Source organism: Mandrillus leucophaeus, unplaced genomic scaffold, assembly GCF_000951045.1.
Source record: "Mandrillus leucophaeus isolate KB7577 unplaced genomic scaffold, Mleu.le_1.0 Scaffold41, whole genome shotgun sequence".
NCBI classification, from domain to species: Eukaryota; Metazoa; Chordata; class Mammalia; order Primates; family Cercopithecidae; genus Mandrillus; species Mandrillus leucophaeus.
In genome coordinates this window covers 3,973,666-3,999,017 of record NW_012104365.1, presented here as the reverse complement: position 1 = coordinate 3,999,017, position 25,352 = coordinate 3,973,666, and the positions used below count along the sequence as shown (strand labels likewise).

The window sequence follows — 25,352 nt, the reverse complement described above, 5'->3', positions numbered from 1 at the left end:
TGAGCCACCGCGCCTGGCTCTTTTCTTTCTCTATTCTAAGAACCCTCTGGCATTCTGCAGGGTGCCTGTGAGAAGGTGCCGGGCAGCATGGCGCATCTGTGAAACAAGAGGCCAGAGCACACCCTCTGCTTGCTCAGAAGGAGCAATCAGCCACGAGGAACAAGTGAACGACGCTCAAAGCTGTGTCACATAAAAACACAGTGATCCACACGAGGATGCAGCCGAGGAGGCCCGAGCACTGCCTGGGGAAGATGTGTCCCGCAGACCCCGGCCACACCACCCCATTGTCCACTCCTGGGACACGCTGGTCACCACCTGGCAAGAGCTGAGAAATGCACACGACACGCCAGCCGTGCTCGGGACTCCAGGAGGCGTGGATGGTGTGGACAGCCCTAAAGTGAGGTCCTTTCAGTTTCTGTGACAGCCAATGAGGTTCCTTTTTTGAGATGGAGTCTTGCTCTGCTGCCCCAGGCTAGAGTGCAGTTGCGTCGTCTTGGCTCACTGCAACCTCTGCCTCCTGGGTTCAAGTGATTCTCATGCCTCAGCCTCGCAAGTAGCTGGAATTACAGACATGTGCCACCATGCCCCGCTAATTTTTGTATTTTTGGTAGAGACGGGGTTTCACAATGTTAGCCAGGCTGGTCTTGAACTCCTGACCTCAAGTGATCCACCCACCTCGGCCACCCAAAGCACTGAGATGATAGGCCTGAGCCACTGTGCCCAGCCCCACTGATGTTTAATTTAACTTCTGAAGCTGCCAATACATCTACATGATTCAAAGGTAAACAGAGACAGACCTACACCTTCAAGAGGTTCTGGGAAGGTGGCCGCTTCCACCCCTGCTCTGGACTGCCTGAGCCCGAACCCCATCTCCTACCCATAAGCATTTCTGTTGGTTGTGTTGGTGTTTGCCCACTGGCTGATGGTGTGAGTGCGCGTGTGTGCAAAGGTACTGTCCCATCTTGCCTGCATTTTCACAGAGGCACATCCCACACACCCAGCTCCATACCTGGCTTTTGCAGCTCATGGGCGGTCTCTCCTAGCGGCAATGATGCCCAGATGCCAGGTCGCGAGGGGCTGGGCTCTGTCCAGTCTGAGCCACTGCAAACCTCACTGTGATACAAGTGTGGCACTTGCACCCCTCCCCTGGCCCCTCCCCCACCGAGCACCACATCCCGATGCTCCTGCCCAGCACGAGTGACCCCGTGGCCTCTGCTGTCCCCTCCTGGTTTGGTCGGCCCCACTCTGGTCCCCTCCTATTACTGGTGCCCAGCGCATGAGCACCCTCTCGTTTTATCAGATTCTGCAGGCTCCTAACTGATGCCATCACCAGGAATAATTCCAGCACCAGCCTGTCCCACTCATCCTGCTGTGGGATGACTCAAAGTTGGAAAATTCTTTTTATTCTGTTGCCAAGGCTGGAGCGCAGTGGTGTGATCATAGTTAACTGCAGCCTTGACCTCCCGGGCTCAAGCTATGCTCCTGCCTCAGACTCCCAAGTAGCTGGGACAACAGGCACATGCCACCACACCTGGCTAATGTTTTTGATTTTTAGTAGAGAGGGGGTCTTACTATGTTGCCTAGGCTGGTCTCAACCTCTCAGGCTCACGTGATCCTCTGCCCTGGCCCCCACAATGCTGGGATCACACATGGGAGCCTCCACACCCAGCCTGATGCTGGGATCACAGGTGGGAGCCACTGTACCCAGCCTGGAAAATTCTTTATGGTGCCTTTGACCCATTCCTCCTAACGTCCCCCCCAGCCTCTCCACTGCACCATGGGCCACAGTTGTGTTTGAAGGTGGCTATGACATGTCCACCAGTTTCTTCAAAGCAAAGCACCCCCAGGCCTCTCAGCCCTGCAAGACTTCATAGTACCACCTGCTGTATGGTAAAGTGTCACCTACATACGTGTACTCCTCGTGTCAGAGTCGAATTAACAAGCAGATGGAATAAAATGCTTCTAAATCAAGGAGGAAACCACGCCGTCTGTCTTACTGGTCTTAAGAGGTTACTAAGCTTTTTAGCAAATTTCTCATCAATGATGGAAGGCAAGAGTATGTAACCCACAACAAGCTGCAGAAGTACGTATCAGCCGGCCACGATGGTGCACACCTGGAGCCCCCCACTGCAGGAGGATGAGATGGCACTTGAGCCCAGGAGTTCAAAACCAGCCTGGGCAACATAGCGAGACCTTATCTCTACAAAAAAAAAAAAAAAAAAAAAGCCAGGCCTGGTGGTGCATGCCTGTACTCCCAGCAATTCGAGAGGCTGAAGCAGGAGGATCACCTGAGCCTGGGATTTCAAGGCTGCAGTGTGCCACGATCACGCCACTGCACTTCAGCCTAGGTGACAGGGCAAGACCCTGTCTCTTTAAAAAAAAAAAAAAAAGCTACATCAGACATTAAAAGGCTGAGCAGCACATCCTACGTTTGTTTTTGGGATAAAGTGTGTCAGCCTTGGGCAGATGCATGTGGACGCCTCGCCATGGACAAGGCTGAACCCTGTGCTCCAGCTGGAAGGGGCAGGGCCAGGCCCATGATGGCAGAGATCCTGCCAGCTTCCAGGGCTTATGGAGGCACCACTGCAGCCAATATGCCAGAAGATAGCCTCTTGGCATTTTTTTTTTGAGACAGGGTCTGGCTCGGTCACCTAGGCTGCAGTGCTATGGCACAATCTCAACTCACTGCAACCTCTGCCTCTTTCAAGCGATTCTCCCACCTCAGCCTCCTGAGTAGCTGGGATTACAGGTACCCACCACCATGCCCGGCTTTTTTTTTTTTTTTTTTTTTTTTGGGAGAGACAGAGTTTTGCCATGTTGCCCATGCTGGCCTCAAACTCCTGAGCTCAAGCAATCTTCCTGCACTGGCCTCCCAAAGGGCTGGGATTACAGGCATAAGCTACCATGCCTGGCCATTTCTTTATTTTTATTTTTTTTGAGACAGAGTTTCACTCTTGTTGCCCAGGCTGGAGTGCAGTGGCGTGATCTCGACTCACTGCAACCTACACCTCCTGGGTTTAAGTGATTCTTCTGCCTCAGCCTCCCGAGCAGCTGGGATTACAGGCACATGCTACCATGTCCAACTAATTTTTGTATTTTTAGTAGAGACGGGGTTTCACCGTGTTGGCCAAGCTGGTCTCAAACTCCTGACCTCAGGTGATCCGCCCACCTTGGCTTCCCAAAGTGCTGGGATTACAGGTGTAAGCCAATGCACCCAGCCAATTTTTTTTTCGGTGACAGAGTCTTATTCTGTCGCGAGGCTGGAATGCAGTGGCACGATCTCGGCTCACTGCAACCTCTGCCTCCCAGGTTTAAGCGATTCTCCCACCTCCACCTGAGTAACTGGGACCACAGGCGTGCACCGCCACATGGCCAGCTAATATTTGTATTTTTTAGTAGAGATGGGGTTTCGCCATGTTGGTCAGGCTGGTCTCAAATTCCTGGCCTCAAGTGATCCACCTGCCTTGGCCTCCCAAAGTGCTGGGATTACAGGCATGAGTCACTGCATCCAGGCTTTCTTCTTTCAAACTTTCATTACGTATTCATGTACTTCTTGTTTCCCCCAGGTTTATGAAGGTATAACTGACATTTAAATGCAGGCAATCGTAGCGCACACTGTGATGTTTCTATATGTGCCTACACTTGTGTGCTTTATTTCTTCACAGCAGGCTGAGACGTGTAAGCTCAGAAGCAAAACTTTTACATATCTAATTCTTTAAGAAGTAACCCAAACAAGGAAATCTGTAGTGTTTCGAGCCCGCCTGCTTTGTGTACCTGGTGAAGCCTCACTGACACTGTTACCTCTTGCTAAATCGCAGCCCTGCAGTGGGAAGGCCTCAGCCACTGCTGCCTGCCGGTCAGTGTCAGCAGACACGAGGCACCTCTCCCCAGGTGCTGCAGGCCCACCTTCCCTCCCAGACGAGGTCGTGCAATCCCACAGGCGATCATCGACTCTTCTCTGGGGGCCACCTTTATCCCGGGGTGGGGTTGAAACTGGCTGTGTGTACCTCTTCCCAACTCCACATTCTGGGATGTTCTATTGGGGTTTCAGGGCAGCCAGGGTGGAGGCACAGACACCTCAGAACGGGGCAAGTCCACCCGAGACACGGCCCCCAGCGCAGCACTGCCCAGGACTGCCACGAAGGGCAGCAAGCCCCAAGCCACAGATGTTGTTTCCTGGCCTGCAGGTGTCTGAAGAAACGCAAGGCCACACCCAACGCAGCCACTGCTGGCCTCTGGCTGAGGAAGCCCTGAGAGTGGCTCGCAGGCCCCACGCTCCCTGGCCGGACCCAATAACAGAGTCTGTGCCCCCAACCCCAGCATGGCCGGCTGAATCCTTTCCTGTCTCACGAACACACACATAAGGCAGGCGGCTCCCGACACAGCCTGAATCTCCAGTTCCCAGAGCACACTGTCTCCCGTCCCACGCACTGTGCTGGGATTTAAGAGACTCACTGAAGACAGGCACTGCGTGCTCCTAAGGGTGCAGCCTCTTAACTCTGCTGCGTGTGGCGCTTACGCTCGAGTCCAGCACGCGGCTGTGCTCCTTACCCCCCTCGTAGTAGTGCTGTGTGGACTCCTCGAATGACCGGTCGTAGCTCTGCTCCGTGTAGGATGACTGCTGGTAGGCGTAATCGCCGTGGCCTGTGTGAACGGAGACGGTGACAGTCAGCAGAAGCTGCGCACTGCACAGGTCCCGGAGGAGGCAACTGAGACCCAGGCTGGGGAGATGCTGTTGGGTCAGGGAGGCACCCAGGGCCAGCAGGACCCGTGTCCCCCCAGACCATGCCCCAACCTCCTGAGCCTCGGCCTCCTCACTGAAACGCAGACATCAATGCCTTCTCGGGGGGACTGTGAAGCTACCTGGGGATTTATGCAGAGGATCAGCGCTCTCAGTGCCCACCACACGGCCACGCTAGTGACCCGACCGCCTTCTCCTCCCTGCTGCTAGCTCCTGGGAGGACGCAAGCAGGGGTGTCCAACCCTCACCAAGGCCTTCGTTGCAAGGTGGCTTGCCCTGCTGCCACCTGCCCACCTGCCTGCGCACCTGCCCACCTGCCCCTTGCTGGCTGAGGCCAGCTCCCTGCCTGGATGCCTCCCAGGGATCAACCCAGCCTTTAAGACCACTTTATTTTATTGTTATTTTCACTTTAGAGACAGGGTCTTGCTCTGTCACCAAGGCCGGCATGCAGTGGCGCCATCTTGGCTCAATGCAGCTTCCGCCTCCTGGGCTGAAGCGATCCTCCTGCCTTAGCCTCCCAAAGTGCCAGAATGACAGGTGTGAACCACTGTGCTCAGCCAAGCCACTTTCAGCATCCCCTCCACAAGCCCTGGGCTATGGAAAGACTGAAAGGTGACGAAGGTAAAATGCAGAGATGAGAAGGGGCAGGAGGGGGTGCTGCAGGTGGAGCCGTCACCTTCAGGGCATTCTCTGGGAAGCTGGGAGGCTTCTTCTTGAACATTTCCACCTATCTACGGCTGGGGGCTGCAACTCTCCGCCTCCAACTCCCACATCCTTTCAGGAAGAGGAGGCGAGGCCGCGTGGAGGCGAGTGCAGTGGTGTGTGCCTCAGCTTCTCTCTGCAGAGGCCAGGCACCCCGCCAGTCCAGCTCACCCCATCCCCTGCCTCGCTCCTGCAGGGCATCTGGCCGCTCTGCCTGTAGCCCAAGCCTGAGCTGGAACGACTGGGGACGCACTGCAGTGGCCACACCCTCCTTGCCCTCCTCGCCCCTGCAGCTGCTCTGCTGTCCTGGGCGGGGTCAGGCTGCTGCCAGTGCTCACCATCGGGGTAGTACTGCTGGCCCATGGGCTCTGCGGCACCCTGGCTGTGGCTGTACTGCTCGCCATAGTACTCCTCTTGGCCCAGGTACTGCTGGGAAGAGCCTGCAGGGGAACCACATTCAGCACCAGTGCGGGCTGCACCCTCCTCCCTTGGAGGACCTCCTCGCTCGCTGGGGAAGCCAAGGCCTCGCTAAGCGGCCTCACCCACCCCAGGAGAACGCCCCACACTGTCACTGTATCCAACTTATTTTTTGTATTTTTAGTAGAGACAAGGTTTCACCATGTGGCCAGGTTGGTCTCGAACACCTGGCCTCAGGTGATCTGCCCACCTCGGCCTCTCAAAGTGCTGGGACTACAGGCATGAGCCCGGCCTGTGACACTCTTAATGACAACTGCCGCCCCTGCCCCCAACCCTGACTCCTCGGGGACAGCAGACCCTCCGCGGGCCACACCCCAGCCCGCACCCCCAGTGTCCACACCAAGGCCCCAAGCCTCTCTCCCCCAGGCTCCCCACAGACAAGCACACAGCCTGGCACTTCACCACCCGGGGCGGTCAGCCGTGCCCAAGACCTGGCCTGGCCGGGCATTACCTTGCTGGGAGGGCCGGTAGGGCGCCATAGGCCGCTGCCCCATCATGCTGCTCCCCTGGCTGCCCTGCCCCATCATGGCGATGGACGACTGGCCCTGGTAGTGCTGGCTGCCGCCCTGAGCCGAGCTGTAGTGCGACGTGGCCGCCTGCTGCTGCATCATGGAGACTGCACGACAGGACAGAGGCCCCACATCACCCCGGGAAGCCTCCCTCCCTCCCTTCCTCCCACACCCAACTACCTCCTGCGCCCAGGCAGGTTCCTCGTTATTTTCCTGTGCTCCGCACGAGAACGTCACCCTCCCCTGAAAGGCCTGCACTGACGCCCTGCATGCTCAGACCCGCTGCTTACACCGACTACTTGAAAATGTGCCGACGTGCAGAAAACAGGGAGAGTCCCTGGGCAGGAAGATCCAGTGGCTTCCACAGCCAACCACCACCTTTCCACCTCTCCTCGGACACACAGCTCCCGTGACAATCCCACTTGCGCCGCGGCTCGAGTCCTGTTCTCCCCGGTCCCTTGAGCTGGCCTCAGGGGTCACACTGTCCCCTCCTTAGTCCTGTTCTCCCTGGTCCCTTGAGCTGGCCTCAGGGGTCACACTGTCCCCTCCCTAGTCCTGTTCTCCCTGGTCCCTTGAGCTGGCCTCAGGGGTCACACTGTCCCCTCGTTAGCACCTGTGCAACCTCGCGGCCCTTCACGCCGGCCTGTCGTACACGTCCCCTGCTCAGAAGCCCCTAGCGGAGCGCCGTCCAACAGAAATGACACGAGCCACACTTTTTAAAGTTTCTAGTAACCACATCAAAAAAGTAAAAACAAACAGGTGAAATCCATTTTAATCGTGCATTTTATTTGAGTCAGTATGTCCAAAACAAACGCTTAATACTCAGTTATTGTGAGAAAATCCTAAGGAGGTCCTCGGCACCCTTTTTTGGCACTAAGCCTCTGAAGTCCATGTGTCTCCAACACTCAAGAAACTCAACCAGGACCGACGCCCACGAAACGCGACCGGGGCCGATGCTCATGGAACGCGATGGGGACCTGCTGCTTCTCAACTGCCCAACACCACACGTGGCCACCATGGCGGATGGCCCCACTCTCGGGCTCCTGCTGCCCTGCAGAAAGGCTGGGGCCTCTGGCCCAGCGCTTCTGGCCCCTTGTCTTCTCCACTGAGGTGCCTCTAGCCAGGCTGTTCCCTCCCTGGGGAACAACTCTACCCCCACCTCTGAGAGCCCAGTGCTCTGTCCAGACCCAAGGTCAGTGGCCCCCACTCCCTGAAGCATTCCCGGAGACTCCATGGGAAACACCCCAACCCCTCGCAAAGCTGGGGGACAGGAGGGGTTGGCTGTGCACCCACTGGTGCCCATCCCTCCAGAAGCTCTCAGAGGCGGCGGCCAGCCCTGATTCACGGGCCCCTCTCCCGCAGCACCCAGCAAGAGGGCAGCTCCCCAGGGACACATATCCAACATGCATGTGTCAAGGGTCTTGGAGGCAGGCCCAGGCCCCCCGGGGTTGCAGAGGCAGAGGAGGTACCTGGGTTGGACTGCATGTTGATGTTGGTCCGAGACACGTAGTTGCCGATGGTGCCTTGCCCCTGCATGGGGACGCCCTGTGAGGCGGGCCCCGCGTGACTGTAGCCGGGCCCCGAGATGCTCATGGAGGTGGTGGGCAGCGTGTTAGGCGCCGTCTGCTGCATGGACACATGGCTTGGCCCTGGCAGGGGGAGCAGGGAGTGGTGTCAGGCACTGCGGAGCCAGGTCACCACTTCTGAAGGTGAAGACGCCCCAATTTCCCTTCAAATGATTTTGAGAAGAGATTCTATCAACATCACTATTAATGATTAAGTGACTAAATAAGAAATAAGGGGCCTGGTGCAGTGGCTCATGCCTGTAATCCCAGCAGTCTGGGAGGCTGAGGTGGGTGGATCACCTGAGGTCAAGAGTTCGAAACCAGCCTGGACAACATGGTGAAACCCCGTCTCTACTAAAAATATAAAAAAATTAGCCAGGTGTGGTGGCAGGTGCCTATAATCCCAGTCACTCGGGAGGCTGAGGCAGGAGAATTGCTTTAACCCAGGAGGCGAAGGTTGCAGAGAGCCAAGATCATGCCCATTGCACTCTAGCCTGGCCGACTAGAGCGAGACTCTGTCTCAAAACAAAAAAAAAAAAAAAAGAAAGAAAAAAAAGAAGCATACATGCTAGCAATGTACAGGATGCACTGTTTATTTGTTGTTATTTTGTTATTTTCTGAGACAGGGTCCGGCTCTGTCACCCAGGCTGCAGGGCAGTGGCATGAACACGGCTCACTTCAGCCTCACCCTCCCAAGCTCAAGTGACCCTCCCTCCTCAGCCTCCCAAGTATTAAGCAGTTTGGACCACGCGTGGGCACCATCACACCCAGCTAATATTTTTATTTTTTATAGAGACGAGGTTTTGCCATATTGCCCAGGCTGGTCTCAAACTCCTGGCCTCAAGCAATCTGCTGGTTTAGGCCTCACAAAGGGTTGGGATTAAAGGTCTGAGCCACCATGCCCGGCCTGTTATATTACTATTAATAGTCTCCAAACGTTACTCATGCTTCTTAATTCAAAGACAGCAGCGTTCCGTTCTTATTACACAATCCACCTGGAACCCGGCAACTTGCATTTGAAATGAATGGAGTATGACAATGTCAGAAAGCGCAGGCGATCTGGAGCAAGGGCTCATCCCAGTCGCATGGCAAGCTCGCTGCGGCCCTGAGCCTGGGCGATGGCAGCTGACCTGTGGCTACCCCATGAAGAGTGGGTTCCCATGCCCAGCCCTGTGACGGGTGGGGTGCCCCAGCATGGCAGCTGCCTGCCCAAGGGCTGCCTTGGTGGCCTTGTGACCGGGAATGCCCTCCTCCCCCGCCGCACTCACCGTTGCCAATCTGGCCCTGCAGGAGGGAGGAGGGCGGCAGGCCCGTGCTGATGGCGTCACTCAGGCTGCCCTGGGAGTGCAGGCCCTGGCTGGAGCCACTCTGAGTCAGGGCTCCAGGGCCCAGGTTCATGTTCTGCGTGGGCGGCTGCAGGCAACAGGAAGTTTCCAGGGAAAACGGTTAATTCACGGAGAGCGACCTCCACAAGCCAGGCCAGGGATGAGAGGGCGCCTGAGATTTGCTGCCACATGTCATGGCCACCTGGTCCATGTTCGTAATCAACAGCCATTGTCACAGCCAGGTGACCGCAGAGCACCAGGCCCAACAGCCAGGTGACCTCCGAGCACCAGGCCCAGATGGAGACGGCATAGTGAGCGTCTGGGTGAGCGTTCGGAACTCTGCTAGTATCGAGTTCATCCACACATGCCTGGGTTTGAAAAGCTGGACCTCCTTCTCCTGGGACAGCAGGGAACCCCTTCCCCTGTCCACCCCAATGCACCCTGTCCTTCTCAGGCGCAGCTGGCCGGCGCCTCTGTGCTCCCCGTCCACGACCCCTCCAAGCCGAGGGCCTTGGCACAGGCGGGATCCCTCTCCTGTTTCCCGTGCTCCTGCTGCGTGTGCCCCGTCCCCTCACTCCCCCCACCCCATGCCCACCTTGGATCACACCACACGGAAGGGAGTGTGCAGTGACCCTCAGCACTCTCCCAGATCAAGGTCAAACAGCAGCTCTGGAGGTATGCACACACACGCTGTCTACAGCTGGCCAAAAAAAGGAAATTTCCACCAGGACCTGTGGGTGTCTGCAGGGTGAAGAACTGCAATGTGACAGGTCAATGGAGGTGGGTTTAACATTTTTACTCACGAAACGCATCCTGGCATTTACATCATCGCTTGCCGAGGACTAAGGGTCACTAGGAGATACGGCACTCCCGGTGACAATTTAATTTTGGAAAAATGCATTTTAAAAAAATCAAACAAAATAAAATATTTGAACTATCATTGGGAGAATTTACTATTGGGCACGTTCTCTTTTAAGTTCTGTTTTCACCCACAGCAGCGCATGTGCATGGTTCACAACTGCTCAAAGCACCCGGAGAGGTTCCAGGGAGATGCAGGGGCCCCCATCCCATCTCTCCCTACCCCCGACCCGAGAGCTGCGGCCGTTCCTACAGTGGTTCTTCCGGGACTTCCCTCCCTTCGATACATACAGAGGCTGAACCACAGTTCCGACCCGGCCACCTCAGACGCCGTCGTTACCCCCTGTCTGTCAGGAGGGGTTGGTCACCACCGCCCACACTCCCATTTCTGGTGACTCTAGTGGTATTTTTGGTTCCTCTGAGTCATCTTTGTTACCTGAGGTGACATGCCCACAACTCCCGATTTTAGGCAGTGTCGGAGTCCTTGCTGGGTAAAGGGGACCACCCCCAGCGGGTACTCACGGCAGGAAGCAGGGACTGCATGTTCTGGTTGGAGTCTGCGATCGTGGCCAGGTATACCAGGTTCCGGTGCAGGATTTGCTGGTACCTGCACGAGAGGGGGCATGCATGAGGCAGGAGGATGGGACCACGGAGTCCCCAGGTGGATCCACGGCAGAAGTAAAGTGTGAACACCACAGTCTGACAACCAGCCAAACCCCATGAGGACACAGACTCCAGACGACACCCAGGGACAGGCCAGCTGGTTGCCCAGCTGGACACAGGCAGGTGGTAGGGTGCTGGGGTCTAGGTGGGGACGGCAGGGCAGCCTCTACCCCAACCCTGAGCAGGCCCCATCCCACGCCAAAACCTCTGGAAAGACTCTAAGGCAGCAGCTAAAGGGGAGCTGGCACTGGTCTGCTCAGAGAATGGAAATGGGGGAGGCCACGAGGAGGCAGGGGCCTGAAGGTGACAGAGGGACAGAGCCCTTGTCCAGCTGAACCAGGCAGTGGGCAGACTCCATAGAGCCAGCGACCCTGAGAAAGCCCTGGAAAGAAATGGGGAAGCACAGTTCTGCCAGGGAAGGCCCCTCGTACACCTCACACCAGTGGGGCCCCAGTCCCCTCACCCCACTCACACCCAGGGGTGTCTGAGGCCATTCACCTACTTCCCACCTCCAGGTCAGCCTGATGGCCACTCGGACAGCCGTTTGGAGGGTGGCAGACTGGCCATGCACCCCTCCTCTGTGTCAGGCCCTAGGGTCACAGGAGGTCCCACCTGGAGGAGGTGCTGTCTCCTGGCTCACTGGCTGTTGGCCGTAGAGCTGCCCACAGAGGCTGGCCCGGGCCTCCCCACACTGCTCTTTCCTCCCGCCTCCCTCGGAACTACGCCAGTTATGGCAGCAACGCTTCGCAGCTGTGCTGGGGCCTCTCGGGACGTAACTGACCTCCGCACTGGGGGGCTCTGGGGACTTATCTGGCCTCCATGCTGGGGACTCTCGGGACGTATCTGACCTCCATGCTGGGGACTCTTGGGACGTATCTGACCTCTGCACTGGGGGGCTCTCGGGACGTATCTGGCCTCCATGCTTAGAGTCTGCATGACCCCCAGAGTGTTCCGCGGACGGCGGGCGGCACTCACTGCGTGCACTCGGCTGTCTTGCCCTTGCTCTGGTACTCCAGGATGCACTGGATCAGGTGGTGGTTCTCGTCCAGCATCTGCGGAGAGAGCGTGAGCGGGCGCTGCCGACGCGGGGCTGCCGCTGGCCCTCGGGATGAACCGCCACCGCTACGCATCTAGTTTTCATATAGGTTGAGTGGCCCTTACGTGAAACGTGTCACATTTCAGATTTTTCCAGATTTGGAGGTATCTGTTTTAGACCCACCGGTTTGGCATCCCGAATCCGAAAACCTGAAATGCTCCGATGAGCATTTCCTTTGAGCCTCATGTTGGCGCTCAAAAAGTTCTAGATTTTGGAGCACTTCAAATTTCCAGATTTGGGATGCTACGCCCGTTCTGTACATGAAGCTGTCGTTACATGCATGGCCTCAGCCACCACAGACCAAACACTCACACATCCCTGTGCTAAGGACTTCGCCAGTAAGCGGCAGGGCCATCTCAGCCCACAGATGAAAACATGGAGGCCCCGTGCCTCCAGCAGCCCCCACCCTGAAGGACCCTCCAGCTTCCAGGGCCCTTGACTGCAGAGCATCTGTGCAGCAAGGGTCAGCCAAGTCGACAGCAAGGATGTCAGGACCCCGTGGGCACCCCACAAGAGGCCCTGGAGCCCCCAGCTGGAGGGGACAGCCTCAAATCGCAACCACACAGGGTGGGACACAGGTAGCTGCCCCCCTCAGGATCAGCAGGGGTCCAGGGCACTCCTAAGTGGGGGGCATCAAGACTTCCTGCAGGGGCTGCCACCAACCGCGGTGGGGGAGGGAAGGAAAGGGTCTGGAAGGGGCAGGGACAGCACTACGGGTAGAAGAAACCACACACAACACAGGCCGGCGTGGGGGCAGGAAAGGTGGGTGAGACTGCGGAACCGGGCATGACCTGGACCTAGGGCTGGTGACCCGCAGCCCTCACCCCTGGAGTGCTGAAATGCAGCAGAACAGCAGGACGGGCCCACAGGCCACACAGGGAAGGCCAGTCCCGTCTTGAGCCTTCTGTATCTTACACATAAAGTGTGTGTGCACAGACAGGGTCATGACTCCAAACTCAGATTAAACCAGTCTCAAGTGACTCAGGTGAACAGCCAGATGTGGGCCTCCCAGACCTGGGCCAGGGTCTCTGTGCAGGCACCACGTGCTCCTAGAACCGGCAAAATGGAGGCTTCTGGTTCAGGGACAGCCAGGCACACACTCCGCCAAGCACGCTCCACGTTCAAGATGGGCACTGCCAGGAACCTGTCAGATGCAGGGGCTCAGCCTGTCTGTGACCTGGTGACCCGTGTGCCTGGCTGCACCTGAGCAGCAAGGGGCTGGGCCCACAGATTCCCCAGGTTTCCTTCCCAAAGGGCCTCCCGAACGTGCTAGTGTGGCCCCAAGGGGGTTCTGGAGCACTCCCAAATCAAGCGGCCCAAGGCCTTGTGTCCACACACCTGCACGTGCTCAGGATGTGCTGAGTCTGGTGGTTGGTAGAAGTGGGGAGGGGTGGGTGGCAGCAGAGGAACAGGGACTGGGGCCAGGCGGCATCCTGCACACACCACACAGGATGCCCACGGGCCATGGGGAGCAGGCACAAAAGAGCCGGCTCTTCCAAGGTGTCCACCTGGGGGCAGCACTGGGTGGCCCATGGAGACCCAACAGGAGGTGAAAGAGGAGAGAGGGGGTGTGGGAGGAGACTGAAAAGAGGGGACACCCGCCCTGTGACCAGCCGCCTCCACCTGCAGGGAAGCACAGGACTGAGCCCACCACACCTGCTGCTTTCCATAAAAAGGCCTTTGCTCAGAGGCTAGCAGGCAAGGAAGAAGCCGTGCCTTTTCGCTCCACCACAGCGTGCTGGGTCATCTCAGCCCTGTGAGGCTGCCCCCAGCAGGAGCTCAACAGGCCCTGGAGCAGGGGATCCCTAGGGCAAGGCGAGGAGGAGCTCACCTGCCTGCCTGGGGACCTGGGGCCACCCAGCTGTGCCTCTACCCTGCAACGTGGCCCCTTTAACTGCAGTCTGACCTTGGGGCCCAAACCCATCCACAGGCAGAGGGAGTCCAGGGCAGAGAGAGCCCAGTCAGGCCACCTAGCAGAGCAGAGCCCGGGCCCACAGCCCCAGCTAAGTGACTGCCCTCGACTCAGCTTCCTCCTCTGCCCGTCTCCACAACTTCAGGGTTGGTTTATCCTGCTCTATTTTTTCTTTAAGTTATACCTTCCCCCTTTCCACTCTTTATCACTTTTCTCCCTGCTGGGGACAAGGTGGCCTGCACTCAGCTGAGCCCAATGGGGCCGAGGAGCCGTCCTGAGACAGGGGCGCCACCAGGGGGCGCTGCGGGCCAGGCTTACCTGTGGGCAGGTGAGGGTGAGTTCACCTGCCAGGCGCTGGCATTCCAGATGGCTCTGCCTCCAGATGAACTGAAGGAAGGGGACAACTATGGGCTTTCTTGCTTTCCCTTTAAGTGCTTCCCCTTCTCGACTCCTAACCCTCAGGCAGAGATTGTCTCCAGAGACACGAACTAGACACGGCCGGTGTTTCAGCATCACTCCCGGCACGGGGCCGGGATGGGCTGGGGGGGCACAAGCCGCCGACTTCATTAAGCAGAGCCTCGCGGTTGTGCAATGGCCAGGGCAGTGCCGCGGAGTTTATGCACACACAACAAAACACAGTACTGGTGTGTGTTTTTAAAAAAATGGATACAGAAAACTTTCTCACATATGTTACACACATACCTATTTCAAAAAAGGCAGGACAGGTGGAATGAAAGGTGGCAGACTGGACGCCCCAAGCCCCACGCCCCGGCCGGCAACTGAGGATGGAACAGGTATGGCCTACTACGGACAGAAAGGGGAGGGCACAAGATGGCAGCCACGGGAGTTTGAAGCTGAAGAACACAAGGACGAGTGACAACCAGATCAGTGTCCCCAGGGCGCCTGGCCTGAGCCACGCTGTGCTGCGAAGCCCCACAAGGCTCAGGAATGTTAAGATTCCGGCACCTTTCAGGGTCGTCCAGGATCTGCCGGTAGGAGATGGGACTGGATGAGGGGGGCGTCTCCAGGAAAGTGACCAGCCTGGAGGAAAGACACTGGGTACTGAAGGGAATGTGCACCTCAGAGCGAACCACAGACCGGACCACACGCCTGCCTGAGCACAGCAGGCGGCGCTCCAGCCTCCAATCCCCAGAAGCCACAACAGTGCCATTTGAAAGACAAAGGCCAAAACCAGCCACAGAGGCCAAAATCCAGAGACGAAGGTTATGCAAGACGGAAACTTTTTTTCTATTGCTTTTCTTCTGAGACAGGGTCTCGCTCTGTCACCCAGGCTGGAATACAGTGGCGTGATCTTGGCTCCCTGCAACCTCCACCTCCCAGGCTCAAGTGATCCTCCTACCTCAGCCTCCCGAGTAGCTGAGAATACAGGTGTGTGCCACCATGCCTGGCTAAATGCTTTTTTTTTTTTTTTTTTTTTGGTAGAGACAAGGTCTCCCTGTGTTGCCCAGGCTGATCTCGAACTCCTAGGTTCAAGTGATCTGACCACCTCGGCCTCCCCAAGTGCTCATTACAGGCATGAACCATCGCGCCCGGCCTGAAATTTTTTCAAAAAAATCCAACAAAACCTATTATTAATATCCTCACGAAGACAGCTGGTGCAGTGATGCAGGTTACTGGAGCCTCACAAAAGATGATGCTGGTTAGAAACAACAGAGGGAAGAGCTCTGGAGGTGAAAACCTGTCAGCCATAACACAGCTCAACAGAGGAGCAGAACATGAAGTTGAAGAAGAGGCCCGGAAAGCAGGACGGATTGACCGAGGAGAAAACAGAAAGATTGCGAAGAGAGGAGTGGACCAGCGCGGCCCTCCAGGAGCCCCAGAGATAGGAGCAGCGAGGAAATCACCCCCCAATCCTTCAATCAGAGCTGAAGGACGCACTTCCCCATCGGAAGGGCTCTCAGGTGACCAGTCTGCCAAAAAAGACCAGGGACAAAAAAAGACCCTAAACATGACAGGAGAGAAAAACCAGGTTCCACGTGAAGGACAGTGAATTCTGAGGGCATGGAGCCTCCTACGTGGGCCCACAGGGGGTGACAATCCCAAGGAGACTTCCGGAGGAGCTGTGCTCCATACACCCCCTGAGGGGCAATGACCCAGGCCCAACGGAGACCTCGGGGGGGCCGATGGCCTGGCCTGAGGGAGGCTCTGAGGGAGAGATGAACTCACCACGGAGGCTTCCAGAAGGGCTATGGTCTGATCCTGAGGGAGACTTCTGCACAGAAATTGTCAGCCGAGACCCCAACCAGGAATGAAGGGAGAACAGACGCACTTTCAGACCCGCAAGTTAGGAAAACGTACCCTGTACCCAAACCAAGGGCACTCGATGACTGGCTGGCATTCTTCGAAAACTGCTAGTCATCAAAGATAAGGAAGATGGACGAGTGGTTCTCAACCAGGAGAGACTCAACAGACATGGTCCCGGGGTCCTTCCAATAATCCTTAATGATGTTCTACAAAGGCCATTACCGGGACAACAGGGAAGTCAGAGTGAGTCGGAGCAGACGGCCGCGCTGCTGCCACATCAGCTCCCCCATTTCAATCTTAGTACAGTATCATGTCCATGTTGGCAGCAAAGTCACGCTCAAATATTTGGGAGTAAAGGGGCACCAAGTCTACAACTCATTCTCAAATTGTCAGGGCAAAAGTAACGTGTCCACAGGACAGAAGAGGGAGGGGACAGCAAATGAGGTGGCGTTAACATGCGGGCAGTCAGATGAGGGGAGTATGGGAATTCTGTTTAAAGGGGCACATCCCAAACACCTGTTCTCAGGAGGCCATAAAATGATGCGCCTCCCTCCCCAAACCAAGGGAGCAAATCCCAGGAGACGATCCAAGACCCAACCCAAGAGAAGCCAAAGGAATTTGGCCAATGGTGGGAGGCCCACGGAGAGCAGCCCCGAGACTGAAACCCAGAAGAATACCTGAGCGAAGGAGGAGATACACTAGTGACAAGTGATCAAAAAGAAAAACAATCAACAACTCCAGGGAAAACAAAAGCCAGGTAGGAAAAGCAGTCACATGATCCTGCGTGGTTCAACAGTGAGCAAGGTGTCTGTTATCACCCGTCAACAGCAGAGGCAGATCCAACCCCAGAGAAAGCCACTCTGACGGGTATGAGTGGGAAGCGCAGGTGTGCAGCAGGGAGGGCAGACCTTACCTGGTGACCCGTTCTCCCTGGTCACCAGCCCTAAACCCGTTCCAAAGTGGCCACTTGGTTTGGCTTTGAGAAGGGCAAGAGGGTGCTTCTGGGAGGCAGGAGGCATTACTCCTCAGGTTACTCACACCCTGATCTCGTCTGGCCGTGTCCCCACCCAAATCTCATCTTGAACTGTAGTTCCCACAAGCCCCACGTATCATGGGAGGAACCCGGTGGGAAGCAATTGGATGGATGGGAGCCGCTTCCCCCATGCAGTTCTCGTGATGGTGAGTGAGTTCGCACGAGATCTGTTGGTTTTACAAGCGCCTGGCATTTCCCCTGCTTGCATTTCTCCTTCCTGCCGCCTTGTGAAGAAGGTGCCTTGCTTCCCCTTCTGCCATGATTCTAAGTTTCCTGAGGCCTCCCCAGCCCGGCGGAACTGTGAGTTAATTAAGCCTCTTTCCTTCATAAATTAGCCAGTCTCAGGTTTTCTTCATAGCCGTGTGAGAGAACAGCGAACATACACGCCCACGGCACGTCTTGACTCCTCACGTGCCCGCGTGGCTTTGGTGAGCACAAAATCCAAAGCAAAAGACCCCGACAGGAGAAAAATGCACTGACAGGCAGCTGCGGCCCCGGCTCTGGAGCTTGTCGATCTCTAGTTTCTTACATGTCTGTGTTTATGAAAATCTCTAAAACAAGCATTTACTCACGGTATCATCTGCAAAATGACCTTAAAGAGGCCTGAAGTGAGTCTGGGGTTGCCAGGGCTGGTGATGGGCCCACCTGAGTCTCCTCTACCTGGTTGTACCTCTAACACTAGGCTGAACAAAGAAGCCATTCACGCGGCCTGGAGCGCTAAACATTTTCTGCATTTACTGCTGTCTTCTGCAGACACTGCTTCGCAGCTTCCTGATGTGCACTTGTGTGTTTCTGCATCGTGAGACACAGTTCTCCCCATCCTTTCCAGAGAAGCTGAGTTTCTACAGGTTCAGGGGTAAACCTGTGTCAGAGACGTTGCTGGCAAAGCACTGCAGCTGGTAGCCTGAGGCCTCCTGAGGTGAGGGTGCTGGGGACAAAGATGAGGTGGCAACTCCATCTGGAGGAGCTAGAGGCTGGCATCAGGGGCCGCAGTAAGGAGGGGCGGTGAGACCCCATCTCTGAGCATGCTTCATCAATGTGCCCATCCTAGGCCTGGGTGAGTGGAGGTGACAGTGAGGAGGTGCGGCTCGCTCTGCTTATGGTGGAGTAGGCGTGGGTGGCCGGTCAGGTGGAGACCAATGTGCGTGAACATCTGCTCAAGGCCATGAGGCAGCGGAGCCCCAGGCTTCTGGGGTTGACCTCCAGCTGGGCTGGAGGCTGGGCAGAAGCACATGGGTGAGGTGGGGGAAGGGCGGCCCGACGGAGGAAACAGGCATGTGCAAAGGCCATGGGGCATGTCCAGGAACGGAGGCCAGCTCTGGGGAGCTGGAGAAGAGGGGAACGGGGGCTGCTGGGGGACGGGAGTCCTGTGCCCATTGCAGGGGTTACTTTCTCAACTGAAGCCTGTGCTCACTGCAAAGGCTGGCTGGACTAAGATCCCAGCGGCTGGGTACATCCACCACCCAATGCACAACAAACCTCCCCGAGCCGTGTGGTCGAAACATGATTTCTTAATTCCCATGATTCTGGGCCAGCTGGGAGGATCTTCTGCTGGGCTTGGCTGGGCTCGCCGCTGGGGCAGCTGGGAGACCCGGGCCTCCCACTCCCTCTCTGCGTTGTCACCCCTGTGGTCTCAGGCTCTGAGGGGCGGCCCCAACGTGTCTCTGTTGGTCAGGCTGGCTGATGCCCAGGGCCAAGCCCAGCACCCACAGGGAGACGAACCCAAGGGGCACAGAAGCTGTGGCCATGGCAATGGACCATGCGGCTGAGCAGAGAAGCCGGATTTGGCAGGCGGGGACTGACGGGGGAGACAGGGCATGGCTTGGAGGGCCCAGGGCACAGCCAGGCACCAAGGATGGGGCCTGGGACTGCTGAAGCCCCACCGTGGGGTCCTGACTGGGGAGGCAAGGGAGTGAGGCTGAGAACTGCGGACGGAGAGCAGCTGGGGTCCCAGAGCCCACAGAGAGTAGGTGAAGGGCTGGGGCTGTCAGGCAAAAACCTGGGTGAGGGGCTCTCAGCAGAACCGTCTCTCCCCAGTGACGAACCTGTGTGGGGCCCTGGAAGCCGGACACAGAGGCGGCCTGGGGCTCTGAGGCTCACTGCCCACGCTGGGCAGAAACACCTCCGGTGTCCTCGTGGTTGTCCTTTCTAATTACAAAGACTTTTGGAACCTTTTTAATTTTGTAGGAGGAACCCCTGGCTCCTCCCACCCAGAGGCCCGCTCTGCTTCTTCTGGAAGCATCTCGCATGGAGTCCATGCGCTCCCCTCCCGACTCTGCACACACCTGATAGCGTTCCACTCCCGCTGCTCCACTGAGTTCCCTTTCCTCTCAAAAAATCTTGGAAACTGTCCTCTGTTAGCACAGAGACCCCACCTGTCCCTTGAGCCCAGGACGACGAGGCTGCATGAACTGTGATCACGTCAGTGCGCCTCAGCCTAGGCGAAGGAGCAAGACTCTCTCTTAAAAAAAAAAAAAATCCACCTCAATGTTTCCTATGCTCCAGAGAATTCCACAACATGGACACAACGTGGTACTCAGTCTCCTCGGACAGACGTTGAAATTATTCCCTGTCTTCTGCCACTACACGCAGGGCTGCCACGCACTCCCCACGCATGGCGTGGACACAGACACAGGATCAACTCCTAGGAGTCATCAAGGTGTGAGAGGGACCAGCCTGGCAGACCGGAGAGCTGGTTGAGCATCAGCAGGTGGCTGAGCCAGCGATGGCACCTGTGCTAGCACCTGCTACTTCTGTTCTTGGGGCAGACATCGCTGACCCATCAGCTCTCCTTCCCTGAGCCCAGCCTGAGCTGCTCCGTCCTTGCCCCCAAGGTTAGCAAGCCGACACTACAAACTCCACTGATGGAAGCCAATGGGACCCTCTGAACATTCCCCCAACTGTGGAATATGTGTTGGTGTGTGGGCTTCAGAAGAGCCCCCAAATTTACACGTGCAGTCTCCTTGGGGGGAGCTGGCTGCTGCCTCATGGCCCCGCCACTGTGTGTTTGACAAGCGTGTGCAATTTCCAAGACTCTAAGAACATGTGAAGACATGCTTAACACACACAACAGCAGCCGCATCTGCACACGCCTTGGCAGTCCCTTTCAGTCTCATGGTGCTCTGGGGCGTCTCACAGCACAGCACAACCAAATCACTTTGCTCCTGACAGTTCCCAAGCTGAAGACGTGCTTACTGTACTAGCGACATGTGACGTTTGTGTGCATCCCGTCCATGTGCTGACACTGCCTTTTCTTTTCGACACGACCCTGGACTTGCGATGGTTTCCTGCAGTATGGAACGGAGTCCTTACCTCCCTTTCCGAATGCCACGGATAAATTCCGGCCGTTCCTTGCTGGTTGCGTGCCTGATCAAAGGCTAAAGCTGACCAATGACAAGGCTGCCAGGCATTGCCTTACCCATACACACAGGCTAGGAGGGAGGCCACAGCCCTGTCCTCTTGCTAAAGACAAGGAAACTGGGCCACAGAAAGGTGAAGCACACATCACCATCGGCGGGATAAGAATGTGAGCCCAGGAAGTCCGGCCTGCCCTACCCTGCCCTCCTGCAGTTCCGTGGCCCCCATCCTCATCCTGGTAACACCAAGGACCTGCCTGCTTCCCACACCTATTTCTAATTTGAGGAGGATATAAATAGGCCACTTCCGTCCCCATTGTGCACAGCAACTGTGGTGGCCGATTAGAATCGGACCAGCATCACAGGAGCCTCCTTCCCGCAATCGTCCATGGCGCCTTCTCCCAACCTTTCGGATTCCTCCTGTGATCACAGGCAGGGAGGCAGTGGAGGTGCCTGCCTGGACCAGAGGAGAAGACCTGCACTTTCTCTTCCCAGGCCCCACAGGCCTTACGGGCCATCAGTGCCGGCCTGCTAACTGCCTCAGCACCCAGGGCCTGTTCATTCCTGCATCCATTGTACCACGCCACAGGGCGTGACCCCTGCATCCACTGGGGGTGGGCGTGAGTCCTGCATCCACTGGGGGCGGGCGTGATTCTTCCACCATCTGCAGCCCGGGGATTCCAGGAAATCTGTCCTCGGACTCCAAGCACACAGAGGCAGGTGCCCAGGCTCCAACCCACTGGCCTGGGGCACAGACCGTGCAAAGGCCAGGAGCCTCAAGGAGAACATCCGGGACCGCTGGCTAGCGAGCGCCACCTGGGCAAGACCTGGGCTGCCTTCAGCTGCTGCCTCCAGACTCCACACGCAGCGACTGGATGGCAGACAGGGACTCTGGAGACCCATCAGCCTTGGAAAGGTCAGGGGTAAAGGGCAGTGGGCAGGCACTGTGTCTTTATCCAAATGCTTCCTCACCCTCCAGGCTGAGCAGGACTGGGAAGAGTACCTTCAGGAGCGCCCAGCAAGAGGGTGTATGGCCAGGCTTTACAGACAGAGGGGACAGAGGCCAGGCTGCGGCTGCTCCCTCTGGGACAATGCCTTTCTCCTGCCTGCCTCGCCCACAGCGCTCAGGCTCAAGGGCCTTGCAGAGCGCCTCCCTCACCTGACCTAAGACAGCAAGGAGGCCAAGCAAGGCCTGTGGCTGTGGGGTCCCTCCCCGGGGCTGAGCCCAGGCTCCAGAATGAGGGGACCCTACCCCTCATCCCTGGCGATATAAAGACAGGCCCCCGTGCTCCCCTTCTCAGGTGGGGGGAGCCTCTGATAGCGGGAAGAATGCTGTCAATCAGCTACGTGCAAGGTAGGCTTGGCATCCCCAAGCCATTCAGTCACAGGACAGCTCTCACCTTACAAACACTCCTAGCCAAGTTAGCTTGCGTTCCTTCAGACAGCAAGTTCCAGGTCTGAGGGAGCACACAGGGTGCCCACTGTCTGCTGGGTGTGCACCCCATCCTCCACACCTCATCCCCACCCAGAAGTGTGCCCCTTGCCCATGCCCCACCCCCGCACCTGGGTACCAAGGGCATGTGATAGGGCTGGTCCAGGTTCAACCACTCCCTGGCTCTCAGACCCTGGGCACGGCACCAACCCACCCCACAAAGGTCTTGTCTTCCCACATCAAACCCACTCAGCAGGCAGACCCAGGGCCCCACCTCCTCTCAGCTCTGTCCCATTCCCTCAGAGCTTTTCCCCAACCCTGCCCTGCAACAGGCACTGGGGATCCAGACACCCAGCAGACGGGCAGACACCACTGCTATTATCCGGCCAAGGAAACCAATGAGAAAACCAATACTAACAGAAACAGTAACACATTTATTGACCAATTACTGTATGCCAAGCAGCAAGGAGGCAACCCAGGGGTCAAGTCTGGCCACATGGTCCGTGGTGACCACTGCAGCCCCAGCCCCAACAGCAGCGTAAGGAGCACACACTGGACAGTAGGACACTACAGTTCCCAGCTGTTGGCCAGAGAGCAGCCAGCCAGGCCCAAGGGCCACTGTGGTGACATGGCCCAGCCCCACCACAGGGTTCCCCAGCACAGTCATGTCCCTTGTGGTGCTTGCCACAGAGTGGTTCTGACCATCTCACCCATGCACTGCTGCCTGGTCACCACCAGCTACCCTCCCCACATCAGCCCAGCACTCCCTGCCCTTCCACTTTGGGTCCCCCAATACCTGCTCCATGCAGGCCAGGTTCGGGACCCTCTGTGACTCTCTGCCTCCCTCATGGCTCTCTTTCTCTGAGCTAGCCCTCACCACAAATGCACTCTTGTGGGTTGAACTGTGCCCGGACCCCAGTCCCTGCGCACGGGAGGTACTAGAAACAAGCTATTTGAAAATGAAACAAAGATGGGGTCTTGCTGGATTAACGCAGGCCCTAAAACCAATGACTAGAGTCCTCATAAAAACTGGGAAATTGAGGCCAGGCATGATGGCTCACGCCTGTAATCACAGCACTTTGGGAGGCCAAGGGGGGTGGGGGGGGCGGATCACCTGAGGTCGGGAGTTCAAGACCAGCCTGGCCAACATGGAGAAACGCCGTCTGTACTAAAAACACAAAATTAGCTGGATATGGTGGCACGCGCCTGTAATTCCAGCTACTCAGGAGGCTGAGGCAGGAGAACTGTTTGAACGTGGGTGGGTGGGGGGTGCGGAGGCTGTGAGCCCAAGATGGTGCCATTGCACTCTAGCCTGGGCAACAAGAGCGAAACTCCATCTCAAAAAAAAAAAAAAAAAAGAAAAAAAAAGATGATGAAATCAGAGACTGGCTGGATACACCTACAAGCTAGAGAACACCAAGGGCTGCCCACAGCCATCAGAAGCCAAGAAAAGAACAGGGAACTGACCCCTGGACTTGGGACTTCTGGCCTCCAAAACTGTAAGGGAATAGATTTCTGTCGTTTGAAGCCACCTGGGTTGTGGTAATGTGTCAAGGAAGTCACAGGACACTAACGCATCTGCTTATTTCAAAACACTTCCACTGATGGAACGAGAGTCACAGATGCACCGGCACGTGCTCAGCACTAACTGTGCTCAGACACGACGAGAGGCTGGGGATCAGCAACGAATTCATCAGTCACATGCTGAACTCAGGAGCCCAAGCAAGTGCTCCCTGGGCCACATGACGGCTGAGGGAGCATGAGACAGGGAACATTTGAGTGAGGCTTTGAAGGTTGAGTAGAAGTTGGCTTGGAAGATCCCCACCCACACACTATGTTGTTAAGGACAAGTTGTATTCTTCCTTCCCCTTCACTACCAAGCAGGTTTCAGAGGGGTCCCTGGCTTCTCTTAATGCTCTCGGCATGAGACTACTAGCACACACTGTGGACACAGCACACGTTTTAGGCATAGAACACGCACCTCTCACACCCTTCTCAGCCTTCTCACACCTCCCAGTAAAAGATCCCTGGGTAAATATATTCACTGTCAAAACACCAAGCCCAATATGCAGCCTGCTGGCCCTACCAGGCCAAGTCAGCAGCCTAAACTAAAGATCCATTTCCAATGGTCAGCAGGCTGAGTTTCTGCCCTGGGACACACAGTCCGCAGGTGCATTTCTTCCTTTCTAATCTGATGTTTGGGGCAGCACCTCAATACACACTTTTACCTGGAGAATTTGGGGAGCTTCAATGGAAGTGTGTGCGCAGTGCAAATAACAGGACGCATGTTGAAGACAAAGGTAGCTTCAGGAACAATGACTGCTAAGGTCCAAAAAACCAGAGTGCCAGGAGATGCTCCGGGTTCCAACATTTGCCTCTGAGCCTAGAGCTTGACCTCCGCCTGGCCAAATGTTCCCAGATCAAGGGGTACCAACAGAGCAGACCCTGGAGTCACAGTCTGGGTTCAACACCTGGCTGTGCCACTTACCAGCAAGGCACTCAGCGCCCCAGGCTTCAGCGTCCACTTACCAGCAAGGCACAGCCTCCCTAGACCTCAGCGTCCTTAGCTGTTAAACGGGATGCCAGTAGCTTCTATGAAGAATTGGATGAATTAAAATTTATAAAATCCTTAGAACAGTGTCTGGGATACAGTAAGCACACATAAGTGTTTACTACGTAAATTAAAATGCCACACTTGTAAATCTGTGTTTCTGCTATTCTCAATCTCTCCTGTTCAGAGTTGGCCAAGGTTCTCATTTGTTAAGACCATCAAATTTCTAAAACTAGCAACAGCAAGGGTAGTCTCAAAATAGGCGATAGATTTAGGACAACTTCCACAGGAGACTGGCATGTCATCAAGGAATAAGAGCCACAGTCAAGGTCAAGGTGAACCCCCTTAGGGAGACACGCCGCTCCTGGGAACCTAGGAATACCACTGTTTATCCCTGCAATCCCACCAGGGTGAAGACGGAGTCGGAGTTTAGGAAAAAACCAATGTCACTCCAAAAGATGTTGCGACAACTGAAACGGGAATGCCTAATGCTGATTTCCTTCCGAATTTGTCTTCTACCGAAAAACAGCAGAAAATGCAAAGTCTCAATTTCAAAACTTAGGGCTTTGGATAACGGTGTCCCAAACCCCTGTAAACGCTGTCTCTTGAAATCCACAAGGACGAACTTACGGAGCTAGAGGAAAGGTTGTGGAGCAAATCCATCAAGTTTGTTAGGCGAGGCGGCGGGGGAGGGTGTCACGCTGAAATGCGGCGTGGCCGCGAGGATACGGGCGGGCGGTGCGCTTCTTACGGGGCCGAGCTGCCGAACGATGCCCTCCAAATGGGCATTGGGAGGCGTCCCTCTGTGCCTCCATCGTCCGCGCCTCGCGCCAGCTGCAGAAGGGGCAGCCCTGGCCGCGGGCCCCG

At 56.5% G+C, this 25,352-nt stretch overlaps 2 protein-coding genes across 4 annotated transcripts in view; one reads left to right on the top strand and one right to left on the bottom strand.

Moving 5' to 3' along the window:
• Nucleotides 1–25,352, bottom strand: part of SS18L1 (synovial sarcoma translocation gene on chromosome 18-like 1) — a 46,165-nt gene that overhangs the window by 13,818 nt on the left and 6,995 nt on the right. For 2 of the 3 annotated variants that reach the window (XM_011992345.1, XM_011992343.1), the window contains exons 1-7: nucleotides 11,816–11,996; nucleotides 10,700–10,784; nucleotides 9,263–9,407; nucleotides 7,899–8,078; nucleotides 6,372–6,536; nucleotides 5,782–5,883; nucleotides 4,552–4,644 (exon numbers count right to left, since the gene is read on the bottom strand). In XM_011992345.1, the coding sequence (XP_011847735.1) occupies nucleotides 4,552–4,644; nucleotides 5,782–5,883; nucleotides 6,372–6,536; nucleotides 7,899–8,078; nucleotides 9,263–9,407; nucleotides 10,700–10,784; nucleotides 11,816–11,970 (925 nt within the window). In that variant the 5' untranslated portion in view covers nucleotides 11,971–11,996. Of the gene's footprint in view, nucleotides 1–4,551; nucleotides 4,645–5,781; nucleotides 5,884–6,371; nucleotides 6,537–7,898; nucleotides 8,079–9,262; nucleotides 9,408–10,699; nucleotides 10,785–11,815; nucleotides 11,997–16,035; nucleotides 16,218–25,352 lie in introns of those variants that run through there. The other variant, XM_011992346.1, reaches the window with a different exon arrangement.
• The window catches only part of PSMA7 (proteasome (prosome, macropain) subunit, alpha type, 7), an 11,032-nt gene continuing 10,871 nt past the window's right edge, over nucleotides 25,192–25,352 (top strand). The window contains exon 1 of the mRNA XM_011992419.1: nucleotides 25,192–25,290. Coding sequence (XP_011847809.1) covers nucleotides 25,192–25,290 — 99 coding nt within the window. The remainder of the gene's footprint in view (nucleotides 25,291–25,352) is intronic.